We start from the raw sequence: 19,597 nt of genomic DNA, 5'->3' as shown, positions 1-19,597 counted from the left end.
TTCATTAACCCCATCACCTTTTAATTAAATACTTGAGTATGAAATTTTGGATAGAGGAAGCATTTGCCTTCCTGACACTGCTCAATTTTAATGGCAAGTCGGTACTTACCTTTAAAGAGGAACACTGGGGGTCACAAACTTTGGACCCCTCCATCTCCACAATGGTTTTATTAAAAACGTGGTAGGAATTATGGCGCTGAACGGAGCACGGCCCCACCACCAGAAATACAAACCAGGATTCAGAAACCCTACACCTATGCTCATCAGTGAGAAAAATAAAGTTGGTCAGACCCATCAGGGAGGTGCTTCAGGTTGGAAGGAACTTGAAGATGGCCCAGTTCCAACCATGAGCTGGCTGCCCACCCCAGCTCAGGCTGCCCAGGGCCCACGTGTGGCCTTGGACACCTCCAGGGATGGGCACCCACTGCTCAGGGAGCAGTGCCAATGCCTAACTCTGCGTGAAGGATTTCTTCCTAAGACCTGACCTAAATTTCCCCTCTTCCAGACTACAACTTCCATCCCCAGCAGGTTGCCACGCTGGCACCAGCAACACAGAGAAGGAAGCAATGTAAAGTCCCTTCCCTGGTCTCCAAGTTCACTCTGGAAGGAGCTTGCCACCTTGCTGAGCCACACACCTTCACCCCCATCACTGGGTGAGCTTCTGGATTCCTCCCACGTGCAAGCAGAGAGAACAGTAACAGGTCTAGAACACATCAGGCCCCAACTGTTTGTCTTGTTACCTCTCCTCCTTCCTTGAAGCATCTTTTGGGGAAGGGGAACTGCCTTCTGCCAGCACACGTTACACATATGTGCATTTTAGTGCTGACCTATGTATTTCAGCTGCTTTAACTGTTTCAGAGATGAGAGCAACAAAACCACGCGTTTAAAGAGATTACTTTCTTCAAAACCATCACATCACATACACGTGCCCCACGACACGCCAGCATTAGCAGCAATGCCTCCGAGGGATGCCACAGCCCTGAGCTGATGCTCTGCCCAACAAAGTGAAAAAGCACAGCTCCATTAAGCAGCAGCAGGGTGGACAGGCAATTCCTTATGCTTACAGGGGCCTGCAATTTGCAGGTTAATTGCTGCACATCCAAAATAATGTCCTCGTTCTGATTTCATAGCAGCCATATTCTCTTATATGGAGCATGGAGAGCTGCTCGTGGCTGTAGGATGCCCTTGGTACTACCAAGGACAATTTGAATGCACTGAGCGTGACAGGCTCTCGCTGAATGTGAAAATAAAACATCATTTATGCCCCCTCAGCCTTTGACACCAACAGAAGGGGCTCCGTACTACAGACCCACCAACAAAGAGCAAATGGATGCAGCGGTGCTTGAAGCACTCCCAGGCAGAACAAAACAGAGCTCCAAGAAATCTCAGGTCCATTAACCCCTCGCTGTGTGCAAGACAGTCACCCCAAGTGCACGGAGTGAGAAAGACACGTGGTGCTGCAGCCAAGGGAGGCCATTTCCAGTGCAAACCTGCACACACACACACACACACACACACACAGAGCTCTGCTTTCCTGATACCATTGTTTTACGATGATGGTATTTCCCAGCCCAGTTTCTATCTTCTTCCTCATTCCTCTGCTACAAGTAGTAATTAGAAACGTCAGTGTTCTGGCTGGATTGCTGCAGCTCCATTAATAATGCAGGAGTAGTAAGGGAGAGAGCAGGAGAGGCTTGAAGGTTAAAAGCAATAAGAATGCATTCTGAGGGGCAGCAGAAAGGAGGGAGGAGGAAAAGGAGTGACAGCCTTCTGTGGCTATCAGCTGCGTACCTCCAAACATAGCCACCCTTTCCACCTGAAAGGAGTGGTGAGTCAGTCACACATAATTAGGAGATAACATGCAAATACCAAATGACACACAGAGGAGGTTTTTACCAAAAGAGAAGAAAACCTGTGTTTTGCCTCCCCTTTCCCCTGTCAGTTTGCTGCCTCACCATTTGGTGTTTGCATTTCCCTGTTACTCACCCCTCTGAGGCCAGAGGCACCAGGCAGCCCACAGATGACACACGCTGACGTTTTGTCTCTCTGGAAGGTGATGTGCAGGGACCAACCCACACCTGCCCACCTGCTGCCAAACTTTTCAGGCCCGTAATGATGCTGCTCATGGTGCACCTTCACCCCGTGGCTCTGCTGAAGCTTTTTAATGTTATATGCTCTGGACCTAACGTAGGTGCTGGGTAGTGGTAGACAAACCAGCATCCCTTCCTGTTTCCAAGGCCAGGGAGTCTCTCCCAACACAGGGACAACTCCCTCAACAGCAACATCCCTGTAAGGCACCAAATGAAGCTGTCTTTTGACAGGCTCAGCTGGAAGCTGCTCCCTACCTACATACAGCATAGAAACACAAGAAAGCAGGAGCCTCTAGGTCTGGTATTGATTCCTCTGCTGCTCCTGCTGAGGAGTGGAAGCGGGAACAGAGGCTGCACTGCCCACTGCATGCATCCCACAGCTCGTCTGGGGCTCATTCTGCTCAGCACAGCACAACAGGCCTCTTCTGAAGGGCTGTGCAGTCTGGAGTTTTATTGAGGATTTGCACAACACATCAGCTAGCTTAAAGGTCATTCATTCAGCAGAACTGACCAGCCACGCCATTTCTCCCCCAGCAATTGGCATTTCCACTTTCCTAAGTGCCAGACCTCTCATTAGTATGTCTGAAACAAAGCAACACAGGTGCTGCTCCCATTAGCTGGAGGCTGGGACTTGCATTGCTCTCCCAGCCTATATTCCCATACATCCATGTACCAGTCATTATTTAACATCAGTACAGCTCTTTCAGTTCAGAGAATTAATTCCCAGTCCTCCAGCACAAAGGACTGCCCAGGAGGATGGAGTGCCAGCAGGCTCACTGGGATGAGCTCATGAGAGAGGGGCAAAGAAGGAAAAGACTGAAAAGATCAGTTTCAGAGCCACACAGCTTTGTCAAAGAGCCCATTCAAGTATCACTTCCTCTGCAGGGAGGAAGTGAGAAGGGCTGGAGGTCCTCCGACACAGCCAGCTTCCCCTCCACGACAATGATATAAAAGGGACCAGTGTTTGAAAAAAGAGGAAAGCAGGCCAGCCCCGAGCATGCTGTGACCAAATTAGGAAACAAACTCAACTGACAGCCTCCAAAATGGACATCAGCTGCAGCAGCCCTGCTCTAGCCCAGGAAGTCTGATGACTGTGTCATCTGCTGAAACCTGTTTATGTGCAAACAGAAAGGAGAAGCAAAACATCTCCTCGTGCTGCATAGCTCAGGTTATGGGTGCTCTGGCCCCGAGGAAGAGACAATCATTCAGCCACCCTGCCACGGAGCTATGCAAAGCCTCTGCTGCTGACTCATGGCCCTCCAAAGATATCTCTTGCCCTGGAAGCACTATGGTACAGGACAAGGTGTATGCAGACAGTCTTGTTTTTGTTGGATTGGTATGTATTCTTTTTTTTTAGTGGTTAGCAGCAGCAGATGAAGCTGAGGTTAGAGATCAGTGATTACTATGAGAAGAATGTGAGGGGGAGGAAAGAGAGAAGGAAGATGCAGCTTCGAGTAAGGTCAGAACAATGTTTTTAAATTGGCTTTGAGAACAGCCTTCTTCCATCCCCTCCAACCTCCATTTCCACCACAGCAGCAAAACACTGACCCTGCTCCGACGCTCTGCAAACACAGGTAGCACAGGGCAGGGCTCCATCCCCAAACTCCCCCCTGCTTTTGTAGGTGGCACTGCGAAGGGCACCACCCCAGGAGTTGGACTTGATGAGCCTCGTGGGTCCCTTCCAACTCGGGTCCTGACCTGACCCCGCAGTCCCAGGGCAGCTCAGCACCACTGCTACCTGCTGTGACACACAAGGCCGGGTTACTTCACTGCTTAAAAATCAAACCAACCCAGCAACCCGAGCGCTCTGCTCCGCACAGAGGTTTAGGGTTTCTCCCCGTTAGCGATCCTCTTACACTACTCCCTCTCTTCTTGTTGTTCCACTTCATGCAGGGAACAACACTCCTCCCTTTCAAAGGGACCCAGGAGCAAAAGGCCAAGCTCACAGCTCTGGCAGCAGGTTCCTGGGCCCCCGTTCTGCCCCCAGCACTGCCTGCAGGTGGGGGCAGCCCCCAGGCAGTCAGCCACAGGGCAGCTTGGTATTGGTCACGTTCTCACCTGAACAGGGGAGAGCAGAGCTGTGGGAGGGGGGTGAGATGCTGCCAGGTGTCATTATACAGCCCAGGCTGAAGTTCCCAGCCTACACACAAAGTCACATTCAGCCTGTTACCTCTGGCTCTTTCCTTGGAGAAGGGACAAAGCTGTGAAGGAGAAAAGCACTGCCTCTTATGGACCTGGGTGAGGTACTCACCGGTCAGGAAACAGCAGCAGAATTGCTTTTTCCCTGAATGGATATTGCTATATAAGGCAGAAATGAAGCACAGGAGTGAGCTTTGCTGCTTGAAATTGCACTGACTTACAGAGCCTATTTTTAAAAGAGACCACTTTGAGTTCTTGCTTTCAGCAGCTCTTTTCTTTGTCTCCTTTAAGAAACAGATACCCCATTTACACTGACCTCTTTCCTCATGTCCACTTCCAAGTGGGGCTTCGCCCTCTCCTCTGTCAGACCCATTTATCACATGAAGCATTTTCAGATCCTGCTGCATAAACAGACCCTGACCTTGTAAAAGCAGCAGCACCTGAGCTCCCACGGTGAAACCTTCCACGTGAGCTGCTGGCACAGCACGCACAGCCCACTCTGACGCATCCCAAAGGAGGGTGGCAGGGATATGGACAAGGCAAGGACTGTCCTGGGTTCAGGAAACAACTAGGGCAATGTTTTTTTTTCCCCCTAAGGGCTCCCTTTAGGGCAGAGAACAGTTGCCAGCGCAGCAAGCATGCACCACAATGCTGGGGAGCAGCAAGAGCCCTCAGCACACAGCTTCCCCTGCAGCCCCCTACAAGGGAAGGGCACGGCCCAGCACAAGGCTTGGGGTGAGGCAATCTCCTCACTCTCAGCACTCCCCATGCAACTTTGACCCTCCACACCCCAACGGGACGAACCACGTGGTTGGACACGTGCACGCTCTTCCTGCGTGGAACTGTACTTGTAAGGCTTTGCTGCCTCAGGAGCACCCTCCAGTTATCCGCCTTCCTTTAGGACTTGGCAGCGAGGTCTGGCAGGGCGTTACCTGCTGCCTGCGATCACCTCAACCCGCAATCACCTTCTGCCTCAGTCTCTCCCTCTGCCCATCCCTTGGGGAAGAGATACGGAGATGACAGGCGCTCCCCGCCGCAGCACTGCTGCTGACAGCAGCTCAGGGCTCCTGCTGATGGCTTTCAATGTCCTTTTATGGAAGAAAAATGAATCTCCTGCCCAGCCACGAGTGCCTCCGAGCCGAGATGACAGACGGAAAGTTGCCATTTGTTGTGGTTTTGGCAGTGAGAGAGCAGAGCGCGTTCCCATGCGCGGCGCTCGTTGAGAAAGGGCGCAGCAAAGGCACTGAGCTGCAGGAGCACGCTGGGGGCTGCACGGCCACGGGCTTACAGGCACGCAGAGCTGAGGGGGAAGAGGGCACAGTCCTGAAAAGAGTCCTGGAGCCTTCTGCTGGACCACACAAGCTGGGCATGGGCTTCCAGGCAGGCAAAGGCATATGCAGGTGTGAGGGCTCCATTCCCAAGCCCCACCAGTAAGAGAAGCAGCAGCACCACACTTCCATTTCTTCCCCATGCCCACAAATTCTGCCAAAACACATCCGCACAGACACAGGAGGAAGGGAACTTAAACATGGGAGATGGGCCCTAAGGTCACTGCCACCAGGGAGAAATGATGCAGGTTTGCCCATAAGCAAATGTCATCCTCAGCTCTGCTCTCCACTAAGACTGCACGGATAAACCATCAGCAACCCAAACAACCAGGCTTCAAGGAACAGCATACAGAGAGCAGCAATCAGAACAGAGAGCGAGACAGGACCACAGGGCCCCTGAAACGTTTGCAGCGCTGTCAGGAAGCTGAACGAGACAGCAGACTCCAACAGCTGGAAAAACATGTTGCAAAGCAAGGAGAACCAAGTAATTCTCCATATGCAAATCCTACTCTGAGGCATTTGGGACAAGCTCAGATTCCCATAACACACCTGTAGCTGGATGCTGGTGGCTGGGGTTGCCTCGTTTTGTGCCTCTGGATGAGGCACAGCTGCATGCCCCATTATTGCAACAGGTAGAGAGATCACAGAGCCTATAGCACACCCCATTAACTGCTTCTGTAACCTTAGATCTGGTATGCCGTGATTTCTTATTTCAGTGAGAAATGCTCTCATTTAAGATACTGCGAACCATACAACGTGACTTATTAGTGAGGGCTATGGATGCAGCCTTAGCACCCTGCTAAAAAAAGCCATGTTCAGACACAGCTTGCTAGGCAGAGCTCCATACAAGCTTAAACCTGTCTCACTTCCAGCAGAAAATGAAGGTGAAGAGCAGCTGGGTGCATCTGCTCCTAGCCAGCCCCTTGCCAACAATCCTCAAAAATACCAGCAGCTTGAAAAGAAATCTTTAAAACATCACCCCTCCATTCTGCAAATTAAAACTGCACTCAGACTGCTGTGCTCAGAGAGCCCAAGCCAGAGACAGAGGTGATGGAGGGGGGTCTGTCCCACAGGCACAATGACACCCATTTCTGCAGCACAGCAGCTGGGACACCCAGCAGGAAAACTCATTCCCTGAGCACAGTCTCATTAACAGGAAAGCACCGTGGAGTCCTGAGAACAACAAGAGAGGCATTGCCCATCTGAGGGCAATGTGATTCAACACTGCAGCCAGGTGTAATTGCCTCTCTGCATTCACCAGCAGACAACTCGGGTCAAATCAACAAAAATCCCAAGGCATGCAAAGGAGTTTTAAGGAAAAGCACCAGAAAGGCAAACCCTTGTGATGCAGCTGTAGGTTTCAGCTTCGGGTTTTGAGCTCTCCAGCACCCAGAGGACCAGCACTGCTTCATGCACACACGATTTCCATGGCAACAGCAGCTCTCACCTCCCCATCCCTGGGCAGGCTGAAAGCCCTGCAGTGCTTTGTGCTGAGACTGCAAAGAGGGGAGAGCCCTTCCCCGCAGTGCTGTGCTGGGATGGCAGCAGCAGCTGGGAACAAAAGCTTTGTCTTCCTGAACAATACAGGACCTTGGGAGGAGGGAGGCAGAGCAGAAATAAAGGGTTTCCTTTTCTGGTGGGAAACAGAACTTTTTCCGTGTGTAGAAGTGCACGTTCATTTCCCAGTGCTTCAGAAGCCAGCAAGCAACTTGTGTCTTCCCTGGTTTTACCCACTGCCAGCTTTGCTATGTCGGAATGCAGAGAGGAGAAACACTCATCCTTAGCAATGAGAAATTCAGGGTAAGATGGAGGCAGACCGAGCTGGCCAGCAAGCCTGCTGCTGCTGGGAACCTGCTCTTGTGGGAACAGCAGGGTGCTGAGCAAAACCTCAATGCTCCAACAGACCCTCGACTGCCGAGTGACAGCTGCCTCCCTCCCACCCCAGCTCAGACTGCAAACACACAGTAGAATGTATTTGTGGGGTAGCTGGGGCAACAGTTCTCCTTGACTAATTAAGCTTCTCCTCCAGCCTGCAGCTAATGATATTAAGATTCAAGCCCTGGCCACCTCAGAAAGAGCCAAACTTCCCGTGGCACAGCTGGAGCCTCAACAGCCCCGACAGATGGTGTGGGCTCATCTGCATGCTCCCCAGGCACTCTTCTCAGCCACAGACAGCAACCAGCAGCCCTGCCCACAGCTCAGGTTCTTACAGCCATGCCCTGGTCCCTGCAGGGTGCCAGGATGCTGAAGTACAGGAGATGTGGGTCAGCTGTGTAGGGGATAACCTGGGTATGCCTACAGCTCTTCCTCTGCTGAGCCCAACATGGGTTCAGCCAGAGGAGGGCTTCCAGCTGGTTTCCATCACTTCTTTTACAGTGCATCCATATCTGGCCCAGATACGGATCAGCCTCTCTAAAAGATTTAAAGGAAAGCCAGAGCATGAACACAAACTCTCTGAGCAAGACAAAGGATCCAGGTGATGGAGCACAGAAATGCAACAGGACCACCATCTGGTCCCCCCGTCCCCACCCTGTAAGAGCCTTGAGGTTTTCAGAGGCACCTTCTGACCTTTTGCTTTCTGTATCTCCCCTCGCTTTAGGTTCAGCTGTGCAAATGCAGTCCTTCCAGCCAGAGGACTACTTCCAGGATCAGTCATCACCACCCCAGAGTCTGCCAGAGGCACTGCTAGTAAAGCCAAGGCATCCTCTCCAACTCTGCAGAGGTCCCATAGAGGAAAGGGATAATCTAGCCCTTTCCTCCCTAAAGGCAATGGTTTCCTGCGAGCAAGAGCATTAGCTTAAATTCCACATTCTGGAAGGAGACAAGATAGCAGGGAATGAGAAGAATCACCCAAGTTGCTGCCATGAGACAACACCACATCCTGCTGTCCCAATTCCTCATCCTCACGTTCAAATCCTAAAGTCGTTCAGACTTCTAAGAAGAGCTCTAAGCTACTCAGCAGATTTTCAGCTAATGAATCAACACAAGCTGTCCAGGAAACCAGAAATCCAGCCCACTGGAATGCTGCAAGCCAAGGGCAGGGGGAGGGGAATGGACAAGCAGCATCCTTCCCAGCATAGGAAGGAAATGAAGCAGCAAACCAGAAGGAAAGGATTTCAGCACTGACCTCTTATCACAGTTACTGTGCCACACTACACATTTTAGGAAAAAAAAGCTTCAGGTTTTTTTTTTTTTGCACATTGGAACATTTGTGCTTCTCGAGCCTGGATTTCGCCCTGCAGTGCTGACACACACACGTTTGAAAACAGCTTGGTTTTTGCAAGAACAGATTTGAAACCAACAAAAAAGAAGTTGAACGCGAACCGACAGTGCCACCTAGCGACCTGCACAGCTCAGCACTGCTTCCCAAGCACCAAAGGTGGGCGCCAGCAAAACCAGCCTGCACAGCAGAGACCTGCAATGGATTCGTGTACCATTAAGCAGCTTTCCTCCCCAGCAGAAAGCGAAGATCACCGCTGGCAACTTCAGCCTCTGCAGACAATGTAATCTGACTTCCTCTCGCTTCCCCAGCACGCTGTGCTGTTCATGGGAGCCCAATGCTACAGCAGCTACAGCAAGTCCAAAGCACTCACAAACTCTGTGCTGTGGAGCAGGCAGCTCTCCCAACACTGCATGAGAATTAAGGGTAGTGGCTCATGTCACACACGCAGCCTTGTGATAAACACCAACAGCACATCAGCCACTGCTCACCAGCACCAAATGTGAGCTGGGCTCTGCACACGTTGAGGAAACCAAGCTACGGTTTTCTACACCTCTGTTTCTTCCCAGAACAGATGGTACAGAAGCACAGCAGCATGTTTGCCCCTCTCTGTACCCCCACTGGACCCAATGATTCTTCTGTTATGGCTATTAGCAAGCTTCGAGAAGAGCACAATGATTTCCTGCCCTTCGAATGGACCCATTCAGAGAAGTCTGTGTTCCTTCCAACCAAACCCATATTTGAGCAACAGCAAAAAAGAAAAAGGTAAGGTGCCAAGGCTTGTTTCAGCTCATTCACCAGAAGTCTCATTAGACATAGGATTACAATGTGCTTTTATGCCTTTTAAACACCTGTCTCCCTGCTCACTTAAAACATTTCTCTCAATGCAGGACAGCATCCTAAGGCTTTGTAGAAGCTTTTATAGCCAACATCTTTCAATCCTGCCACATGAAAGGGATTCTGTTGTCTGTATCAACAGTACCCTGAATACATCTGCCCAGACATGCATTTTCACAGAACATCAGCAGGATCCAGCAGATACTGACCCCTGCCATATCTGGAGCCTGGATATCAGAGACCCAGAATGGCAAACGTCACCTGATTACCTTTCTGCAGCGGGGATTAGGGCAGCTGAACCTCTTCACATCACTGTCCAGTAGAGCTGGGAAGTTACAGAACGGACACCTGCAGCCCAAAGTAAGAAGCTATTAATGCACAGTGCCAACAGTGGATTTAGCCAAAAAGCTGTGCTGTGCTTAACAGTGCTGCCAAGCAATGCCTGCCACAAGGACTGCTGACTGCTGTCCTTTCCCTCATATTTCTTCGATCACGTCCCTGTTTGCAATCAGAATATCATGCACTCAGAGCTACTTTAGATCATATAATATAGAGGATCAGCAAAGAGCTCACAAGCGAGTCTTATAAGGAGACAGCTCTATTGAGTTTTAATCTGCTCCTAGTCAAAGGCAGGCCAACCTGAGTAAAAACAGCCCTGGCAGCAGAAGCCTGAAATAGCAGTGCAGCTGACACACACTTAGGGCTTTGGGGAACAATTCTGTACAATGGTTAGAGCAGTGTGCACCTTGCTCTGAGCACTGACCTGACAAGCTCATCTGCACAGGCAGCAGCCACCTCCTCCTCAGCTTTCCGCTCGTAGTATTTACACAGGATGGTTTCTGGAAGCACCTTCTCCAGCTCACTGGTGGGGAACGAACACGTGCAACTGCCTTCCATGCAGCTGAGCTCTGACTGTGGGTGGAAGAGAGCTCAGTCTCAGCATGATGCTAGTGACAAACTAGTTAGTGCTTGGAACATCCTAAGTAAACCAGAGAGAGCCGTGCTTAGAGATAACGGAGCTTAAATCAGCAAGAGACTGCCAGAAAGCAAGCTTACTACAGTGAGAACATGGCTGGTTCAAAGCAGATCAGAACCAAAACATGTACTGGACATGAAGATGCTTGTTGATGGGTTGGATCACAGTCCACAAGCACCAAATCCACCACAACTTCAAAGCAGTCCATTATTTCTGCACAGTCTCCACTGGGAGATCTCCACTCTGCTTGTGAACAACATATTACATTCTTGGCAATACTGTCATGGGAAATACAGCTACGTTCACATATAACATAGACCCCAAAGTACCAAAGTACCCTACAGCCTGATTACTATATCCAACTGAAGTGAGCATGCACACCTCAGAGCAGGTACTAATAATTCACGTACAGCTCAGCTAGGCATCAGGACACTGCTAGCAGCTCCCTTACCACTTGGGCCAACTCTGGTAACTGTATGCCAGGAATAGCAGTGTTTGTAAATGGCACTGTGGTTAGTAGTAACTTTGAGGAAACAACCCCAAAATTAGGTTGGGATCACATGGAAGCGATGAAGGACAAATATTTTTAAGCTGGGAAGGGGACTGGCCATGTCAGAGAGGGCACCACCCTGTGCAGATTCCACTTGTTTATTAAGTAGTGAATCAGAACCAGATGAGTACAAGTTCTTGTTACTATGAATGCTGCAGAAAGTTTTCCTAATGATCCATTTCAATTTGCTCAGCAAGAAGCATGCAAGACGGAGGTCAACAAACTAAAATCTTACAACCAAAATCCCACTGGAAACTTGCTGTTAGTGAGCCTGACTCAGTGGATTGGCATTGCAAGACAGTTCTGATCAGATACTTCCCAGGAAGCGTGGCTACATCTGGTTTAAACTACAAAACTATGCAAACAGCAATGTGATCACCCAACAGCAATTTACCCATTTTTCCCTTGTCCAGCTGCAAAATTCTTACCTTCCCAGAGCCAAAGACTGCCTCCTGAGCATATTTAATTAGGCACTCCTTGCAGAACAAGTGACCATCTGCACACTGAGTTAGCTCTTCAAATGCAAACTCCCCATAACAACAGCGGCACTCTATCATCTGACCATCCTGCAACAAAACAGAGGTATTAGCAACAGCAACACATAGAAATCAACAGCTATAGCAGCACACCAACACAATGCTGCAAATAAACACCCCATGATGCGGGTACACATGACTGCAAGCTGTAAACAACGACAACATTTATTATAAAAAGGAGCCATAGTTATACACCATTCCATCAGATATCCTGCTCAGTGGTCAGGATCTGCTAAGCAAAACCAGAAACCCAGTTTTAAGTAACTTAATACCTACACGTCCGGTTTGGCAGACTCCAAAAAGCCAGAGAACACGTGGTGCTTTAGTAATTCTTAGCTCACAGGCATAGAAGCATCTTGGGTTGGGAAGCAGCAATGGCAGAGAAACAGCAGAGAGTACACAACACTCACATGGGGAAAAGCAAGCTACAGATCTGTTGTCCTCTAAAGGAACAGTTACCCAGCTGCCTGCAGAAACCCTGCCTTGTTCTCCTCACTGCAGTTATGAATGTATGGAATGTATGCTCTCTTCTTCAAATGTCCAATATCTTCCCCAGAGTTTGGAAAGAAGCAGGAATTGAGAAAAGAAAGGCAACCCATAGCAGCTGAACCTATCTTTTTAACTTTTCTCCATTGAAACGGAGGATCCCGATTTTCAGGTTTTTAAAGAGCCCTTTCTGCAAAGGAGAAAGGCCTTTCCACTGGCAGAGCTCCAAGAACAGCAAATCTGCTTCGAAGCCTCAAACAGCCATAACAGCAGTAGCAAGAGCAAGCTGGGTACTATTGCAGTGTTTGTTCTGGCCAGCAAAGATACAAGCGGGAGCTGACTGAATTACTGTCTGAATTACTGCAGATCATTATGTACATCAATATTGTCTTGCTGGACTCAGCTCGTCTGCCTTGTCCAAAAGCCAGCCAACACATACTATGCAGGTTTTGCCAGCTCAGCAAAAGCAGCACAGTGCAAATGCAGCTGGTCAGGAAAGCTCCCTTCCAGAAGCCAGGAAATTCTGAAGTGGTAAGTGGAAAACAGCACCTATGCATAAGCTGAACTCAAGGGATCACATTATATGTACTGACCTTCTGATACTGCTCCTCGTTCATCTGCAGAGCAAGGAGGAAGTCTGCATGCTGTAAAAGAGACGTGTGTCTTTATTTACAGAATGGATAGGGCAGTTTTCCTGCCTCTACGCTCTTACATTATCCCAAGATTTACAACCCACCACAAAAGGCACACTGTCTGCTCACAACATCACCCAGCCCATCCCTCCAGTCCATTAAGCTATTTATGATCCAGCTAAAACAGATGGGGAGAAGGCAAAGGCAGCAAGAACAAAGAACCAAATTCTACATTATGAGGGGCTGCTCCTTCATGTTCCTATGGGCAGAGCTCAAGTCAAAGGGCCTCTCCAGTGAAAGCCCCAAGGAACATTACCACTGTTTTTAACAGGAGGCACTAACCATCTGCTTAGGAGAAGCTGATCTTTAAGAAGCTACTTCAGAAAGCAATGTGCAGAAGGGTGAACTCTCTGTGGAAGAGAAGACAACAAAGCAGCAGGCACTGCAGGGTTCTGCTTTGAAAGACACAGACCTCAGCAAGGTACAAGATGTTCTGGAGAGCCCAGACTGCCAAGCTCTGCAAGGCAGGGATGAGCAGACTGCCTTGGGCCTGGCAGCAGAGAGGTTAACATAGTGAGTTACTCAAAGTTTTGTTCAGCGTTTGAGCTTCAATAAGAGGCAGGTTTCCACTTTCAGGGCCAAGAGCTCTGCAGTAGCTGAAGTTGTTTGCACCATCAAACCGAAGCAGCTCCCACCACTCACCTCTGCCATCTCCTTAACTTTTTGCTCATAGAATTCCTGCTCCAGTAGCACTGGTGGGAGAAGTGAGAGTTTGTCGTAGGACTTCCAGTGCCGCCTCTTGTTCTCCAGGAAGAACATCCGCTTCTCAATCTTCACATCCCCTAAAGTAAAGTTACAGACACTGTGAAGCAGGACAGAGCAGCAAGAACAAAGCTCAAATCCTTCCTCCTCTACGCACCTCCAGCTGCACAACTTCAAAACCTCAGTTGCCACAGTACCAAGCAGATGTATTAATGGAGAGTGTCTCCGAAAAAGATATCAGACAGCGACAGAGACATTGCTGTTTTGGAAACATATCCCTTTTCAAGGACAGTCCCTTCCAGTGTAAGCCAGTTCTGCTTACAATTATCATGCAGAGAGCACAATATACACTGCTTGTTATTTACCTTGCTCAAACTTGAAATCAATATATGAATACTGATTCATTTCTTTTCTCCGTTTTCGTTTCCCACTGGTTTCTGGAGACAGCTCCTGCCATTTTTTGATGGCATCTGAAAAGGCCTGAAAACAAAACAAAAACAAAACAACATGCAGACGTAAGTCCCTTCTGTTCTCTGGAAGAAAGCAGAAGCACATAGCCCAAATCAAAGCAATGCACAGACAGGTGCACAGGACTGATCTAAAACAGGAAAGCCACACACCCCACAGAGGCACACAGACCTCTTTTTTCTTTGCCCACCTTGTTGCTGTATGTACTCATAAAGCAATCATTCCATAAAAACAATGTAGAGCTGAATGGTACCTTGCACTGCCTCAGCTACTAACGCTAATACGGCTGCTGTCCACACTGATGCAGAGCTGATCTTTTTTTCTTTAAATTGAACTCCTTTTCTGAAGGTCTACAGCTAGAACATGGTTTTGTTCAATTCAAGTACTCAGTGTTCAATCAAATGAACAGGAACAGTGGTTTTTGCTTTTGTCAAGTACTGGAAGAGTAGAGAGAAGCTCAAGCAAGAGAAGCATATCAGAGCACACCCAGTCACAAGCTTGAAACTACATTCACATCTAGCCTGCTGATACTCAAGAACAAATTTCTTTGCTGTTCCATTACTGTGAAAACTTTTATGAAGAACCTATGATTCATTTCATAAATCATAATTGTAAGAAACAGGGCAGTGAGATTTGGCCTTCTCCCCAATTACACGCCATCACTTACAAGCTAATAACAGCAGCTGAGTTAAATGTTTTAAGACTTGGCTAAATGTCTTGGTTTTATTGGCAATTACACTCCACTTCCGCCAAGTACAGGAGTACCTCTGAGTTTAATGCATCACTTACCATAAACTAGCTACTGTTTCATCAATTATTCTGTTACAGAAAAGTAAAAGCTTCCTGCAACATTCTACCTGGGCTGATGAACTTAGCAAGTCTTCTGAACACAGACTTCTTGAAAGGAAAGAAGGATTATTAAAACAAAAACCCACAGAGAAACCCCACATCCAGAGAAGCAGGTGGTAGTCAGGCTAAAGACATCACATTGCTTCCTGCAGACAGTGCAGAAACCCTGGCAAAGAAAACAGACTTGAACCGGAGAACCTTTCGTGTGATTGCATAGTGTCCCTTGAGTTCATGTAGTGCCCACTTAATGTCTTGGCTGCTCAGCATCTTGAAGTCTGCCATGAGAAGGTCAGCTGCCTGAATAAAGCACCGCTGATCGAGCGGGGCGAGCTTGGAGAAGTCGAAGTAGTCCACTTTAGGCACCTAAGAAGGAAATGCAAAAGATGAGGGAGGATAATAGAAGATCTGCTACACGTACATACATGAACATTTCAAACCACTCTGGCAGTGATAAGGGCCTTCTGCAGGACCCCCCCCAAATGGCAGCAGCCTGTTCTGAGCACACATCTAAGCAGCAGCTGGGAGGACAGCACAGTGTGAAGGTGCACGCTGCACCCCTGGCAGGGCCTGAGACGAGTAGCTTAAAGCCACCGCGTGCATCAAGTCAGGAGACTTGTGTTTCAGAGGCTGAAAAGCAATGCCTCAAGGTCACACAAAGCAAACCTCAGGCCAAGGTAGCTTGTGTGACAGAATGACCAAGAATTCTTACGCTGGATGTCACATTGAGTACTTCAGCCAGCAGGTGGCTGACAGGCAGGCAAGCCCCAGGAGCCTGCTGAAGGCAAACAGCAGACAAGGTGCAGCTGAGTAACAGCACAACAGACCAGATGAAGCCATCTCGCAAGCAACTACGTATTGCTATTTAACAACACCTTAATTGCACCTAGAGGCCTCCTGTCAAAGCATGGCTCAACCAGAAGCTGTGCAAGTACACACAGAACCACACATCACAAGATCACTTCAGGTTGGACAGGCTGGAGGCGTGTTGTAGATGAGGGTATTCTCACTTGCCTTTGTCTCATCTTGGCTGGCAAGCAGGCTGCTGCTGGGATTTAAAACCATTCTGCCTTCCTTCTTTGGGTAATCTGGATTTTCCAGAAGGAAGTTACAAAGTCTGGAAAGAAAAATATAGTTAGTTCATGTTTGGGGAGCTCAGGCTCATTCCTCACACATACCACTGTTAGCACCCTGTAGGGACAAGGCTGGGCAGGCAAGCCACAGCCTGCCCCCAAGAACCAAGAGAGGTCTCGGGCTGGAACAGATTGAAAATAAAGGACTGACAATTAAGCAAGGAATTACCATCTGTATGACTGCAGAAAGGAAAGCAAATAGATGTCTTTCAGCAATTCCATGTGCCTACAAGAAGCTTACACAGGTGAGCTACTTGCCAACAGAAAGCTCCACGCAGGGGAACCACCAGGCTCACCTCCCTCCCACAGACACAAATGAGTGACACCTCCTCGGGCTACGGGACTACATCCTGCACCACCACGAGTCAGGAAGTAATAGTGCTCTGCTACGAGGAAACTGACATTGTGGGGACTGCAGAAGAAGGAATAATCGCAGCACAGCAGCATTAACCCAGACAGGTGACATCTACCATGCCACTCAGATCTATCTATGGGAAAACAAGCATACAAATCCCTATAACAACTGCAACAGGATGAGGCCCTCCTGGTCAGAAGATTACTGAATCAAATTTTAATTAAAGCCTCCGGTCTTTAACTACTTTCCCACAAGGGCAGAGGCAGAAACATGTTTAAAATTGTTTACATCAGATACCTGTGAACACAGGTCTCATTGTCACAAAGCTTGAAATCACCACGGCTCTGTCCAAGTTACACCACAAACTGGTCTGGTGGGAGCAGCACTTAGAACATGATCACCAAAAATAGTTGGTGAATGACATCCCAGACAAACTGCTGCATGCCTGAGGTCCTACTGCAAACAATTGCAACTCTGTCAGGCATTTTTTAGCTGAACTGAGCATTTCAGCTCCAGAAACCCTCCAGCAAGCAAGAATACCCCACTGCTGAGATGCACCCTGCTGCAGACAGCCTGCAGCACGCTGCCCTGTCAAAGGGCCTCTGCTTTTCTCAGCCCCCATCCCCTGCTTGTTCTCAGTCCCCATCCCCTGCTGGCTGGGCTGAGAAACACACTGATCCTCAGCTTCCCCTGCTGCAGAATAACATCCTTCTGAAAAGAGCAACAAGGAGCAATTAACATTCACAAAACTTTTTGAATAAGAAGGTGCTAGGCTGCAGCAAAGACATGACTGCTGCTAATTCCCATTCCTGATGGCAGAAATCAGTCCTCAGTAAGGAAATCTGAGCCAGCATGCAGTATTAACCTACTGTCAAGGCACGATTACTTCAGCCTTGCATTCACATTCAAAGCAGAGGCAGTTCTTTTTGTTTGATCAGGTACTGAGGAGCTTCTGGCCAAGCTGAACGCTTCTGCACACAGAAGTTGAGTTATTTGCTACCCTGCTAGGAGCAGCTCTCACATCTTCCACATCAGCTGAAAGCTTCAACAGTATCGCATTGGAAAACAACAAAATATCCCAGCACAGAGCATTTTATAGCTTCCATCTGCCTGCTTTTTGTTCTAATCCAGTTACACAAACCCCAAGGAGCTCAAACACTAGGCCCTCAGCTGGTGCATTTGAGCTCTCCTGCACGCTGCCCTTTGGTGCTCAGGATTCTCAAAGGTGTTAGCCATCAGCAGCTGACAGTAAGTGGGTCCCAGCACACAAGGCAAACGCACTCGTGGCACTGTTCTGTAATACGTGCACCCCAGGACACAGAGCCAGCTAAAAGCCCCATCCCTGGCCAAACCCAGCCACCTCTAGTTAGTATATACCTCGAGCCTGATTCATCTTGACACTCCGTGGAGATCAAAGAGCTCCTGCCAGCGAGGCTGCCCAGTGCCGTGACCCATTTGTTCTGATACAAAAGACGCAGTGACAATTCAAAAGATAGTTTGGTTAAAGGAATAAAAACACGGGGAAGAAATCTTTATCATCCAGCAAGTCTGCCACGGGCCACTGAGCAGACACTGTAGGCAGCCTGCGGGGAAGCCTGTAAGCACCTTTTCATCTCCCAGCTTCTGTGGCACACAATAGGAGAGAAGAGATTCCGGGAGCAAAAAGGGAAGGAACACATTAAGACTTACAGAAGCCGATGCAGGGATTTAATTCCATCAGGCTTCACTAATTCCCTGCAGGATACAATAACGGGTTTTGCACACAATCCCCGAGAGGGTCCTGCAGCCACACACCTCATTCCAATGGCCTGATGGCCCCAGGGATGAGAGCCACGTGCCTCCTGCATTTCCAACGCAGCCATCCCGGGTGTGGGTGCACAGCACGGGCACCTGAGAGCTTCTCTCATGCTCAACATGTCACTGCTGCAAGGAAAGCACTTCCAGAAGAGGGGAAGAGTTGCAACCTGATGAATTCCTAACCAAGCAGAGTCTCTCCAAAGGCACGATTTCACAACACAAGCAAAGGGATAAGAAATCCATGGTTGATTCCCATCCACTGGGCTTAGTTCCTTGCCACTCAGTTTTATCCAGTAAGCCTTACATACTTTAATATTGCTTAATTATCACACTAGATAACAGTAGAGGCATCAGATGCATACAAGATAGAGTGAATCCTACAGCAACCAACACCTATTCTTCATTTTTGTGTCATGTAATAACTACATCCAATGTGCTTCAGTGACAGCTACAAAGAGAGGGGCCACCCAACGTCAGACGTCACTTACTCCCCCCACCCCCAACTCCTAATCTTTCACTCTTCAGCTGCACAAGCTTTACTCACTGGGGTGGGGAGATGATGCAACACAGTAAAGGACTTGTTTCAGTCTTTTGATTCTAGCATGACTCTCAGAGATACCTCTAGATATGATTCTTAACAAGGAACCTCAAGTTGCTGGTACAGTCAGCCAAGCAGCAGTCCTCAGGGTGATTTCCTATTGCTTTTACTTCCCTCCTTGGCTCAAACTTTTGCTCAGTTTAACCAATATCTGTCACCTAGAATGGATCCTACAAGTCCTCAAATACCTTTATCTACAAAGGGTGGTTTAAGAGGAACTCAAACAGTACCACTGCTATTCAAGGGGATAAAAAACAACACCATAGCATCATCAAAGAAGTCCAGACCAGTATCAGTTTTTATCTGGAAAAAGGCAGGGAGATGCAGGAAACGAAGTAGGAAATTAATTTCTACAATTCAAAACTCACCAACTCATGTCTGAGTTACATGAGCCACCCCCTATTCCTGACACTCATCTCTAACAAGTCAGGTAACAGGAGGAGATGGTATTTAATAGCTTTAAATCACCAAGTAACTAGTTAACAGAATCTGCAAATTATCTTAAAAAGCAGAGAAGCTACAGCACGATATCAAAGTCATATAAGCTTTAAGAAAAGCTCTATTAAACATTTAAAAAAAGAAATCCATGCTCTTTGGCACCACCAGCATAGTGCTGACTCCCAGCCTGGATACACTCAACAGCATTATTAGCAGGAAGGAAATGGAAGTGTGACTGCAGCCAACCTGTTTTATGGTATTCTCTGGCTCTTTGATCCATACTTACACGTTTAAGTCATAGCAGTCCTTGATGCTGATTAGCTCTTCAATATATTCCTTCCTCACATCTGGAAACCTTGCTTCCTACAGTAGGAAAAGCTAAGGGTTATACAGGTATTGGAGAAGC

General features: G+C 48.4%; 3 protein-coding genes across 4 annotated transcripts in view; 1 reads left to right on the top strand and 2 right to left on the bottom strand.

Annotated features, from left to right (window-relative positions):
- Window positions 1-19,597, top strand: part of TMEM11 (transmembrane protein 11) — a 377,196-nt gene that overhangs the window by 88,438 nt on the left and 269,161 nt on the right. The window lies entirely within an intron of this gene.
- PTCD1 (pentatricopeptide repeat domain 1) overlaps window positions 1-19,597 on the bottom strand; it is a 155,338-nt gene that overhangs the window by 7,718 nt on the left and 128,023 nt on the right. The gene's annotated exons all lie outside the window — the stretch shown is intronic.
- Window positions 1-19,597, bottom strand: part of RNF216 (ring finger protein 216) — a 59,969-nt gene that overhangs the window by 29,043 nt on the left and 11,329 nt on the right. For both annotated transcript variants that reach the window (XM_065732842.1, XM_065732841.1), the window contains exons 5-13: window positions 19,478-19,554; window positions 15,885-15,987; window positions 15,072-15,236; window positions 13,922-14,036; window positions 13,497-13,636; window positions 12,756-12,806; window positions 11,569-11,706; window positions 10,378-10,526; window positions 9,884-9,962 (exon numbers count right to left, since the gene is read on the bottom strand). In XM_065732842.1, coding sequence (XP_065588914.1) covers window positions 9,884-9,962; window positions 10,378-10,526; window positions 11,569-11,706; window positions 12,756-12,806; window positions 13,497-13,636; window positions 13,922-14,036; window positions 15,072-15,236; window positions 15,885-15,987; window positions 19,478-19,554 — 1,017 coding nt within the window. The remainder of the gene's footprint in view (window positions 1-9,883; window positions 9,963-10,377; window positions 10,527-11,568; window positions 11,707-12,755; window positions 12,807-13,496; window positions 13,637-13,921; window positions 14,037-15,071; window positions 15,237-15,884; window positions 15,988-19,477; window positions 19,555-19,597) is intronic.

Source organism: Cyrtonyx montezumae, unplaced genomic scaffold, assembly GCF_038088225.1.
Source record: "Cyrtonyx montezumae isolate F1298 unplaced genomic scaffold, pur_monq_1.0 scaffold_16, whole genome shotgun sequence".
Lineage (NCBI taxonomy): Eukaryota > Metazoa > Chordata > Aves > Galliformes > Odontophoridae > Cyrtonyx > Cyrtonyx montezumae.
The sequence above is the reverse complement of the archived record's forward strand: the minus strand, read 5'-3'. Positions and strand labels throughout refer to the sequence as shown.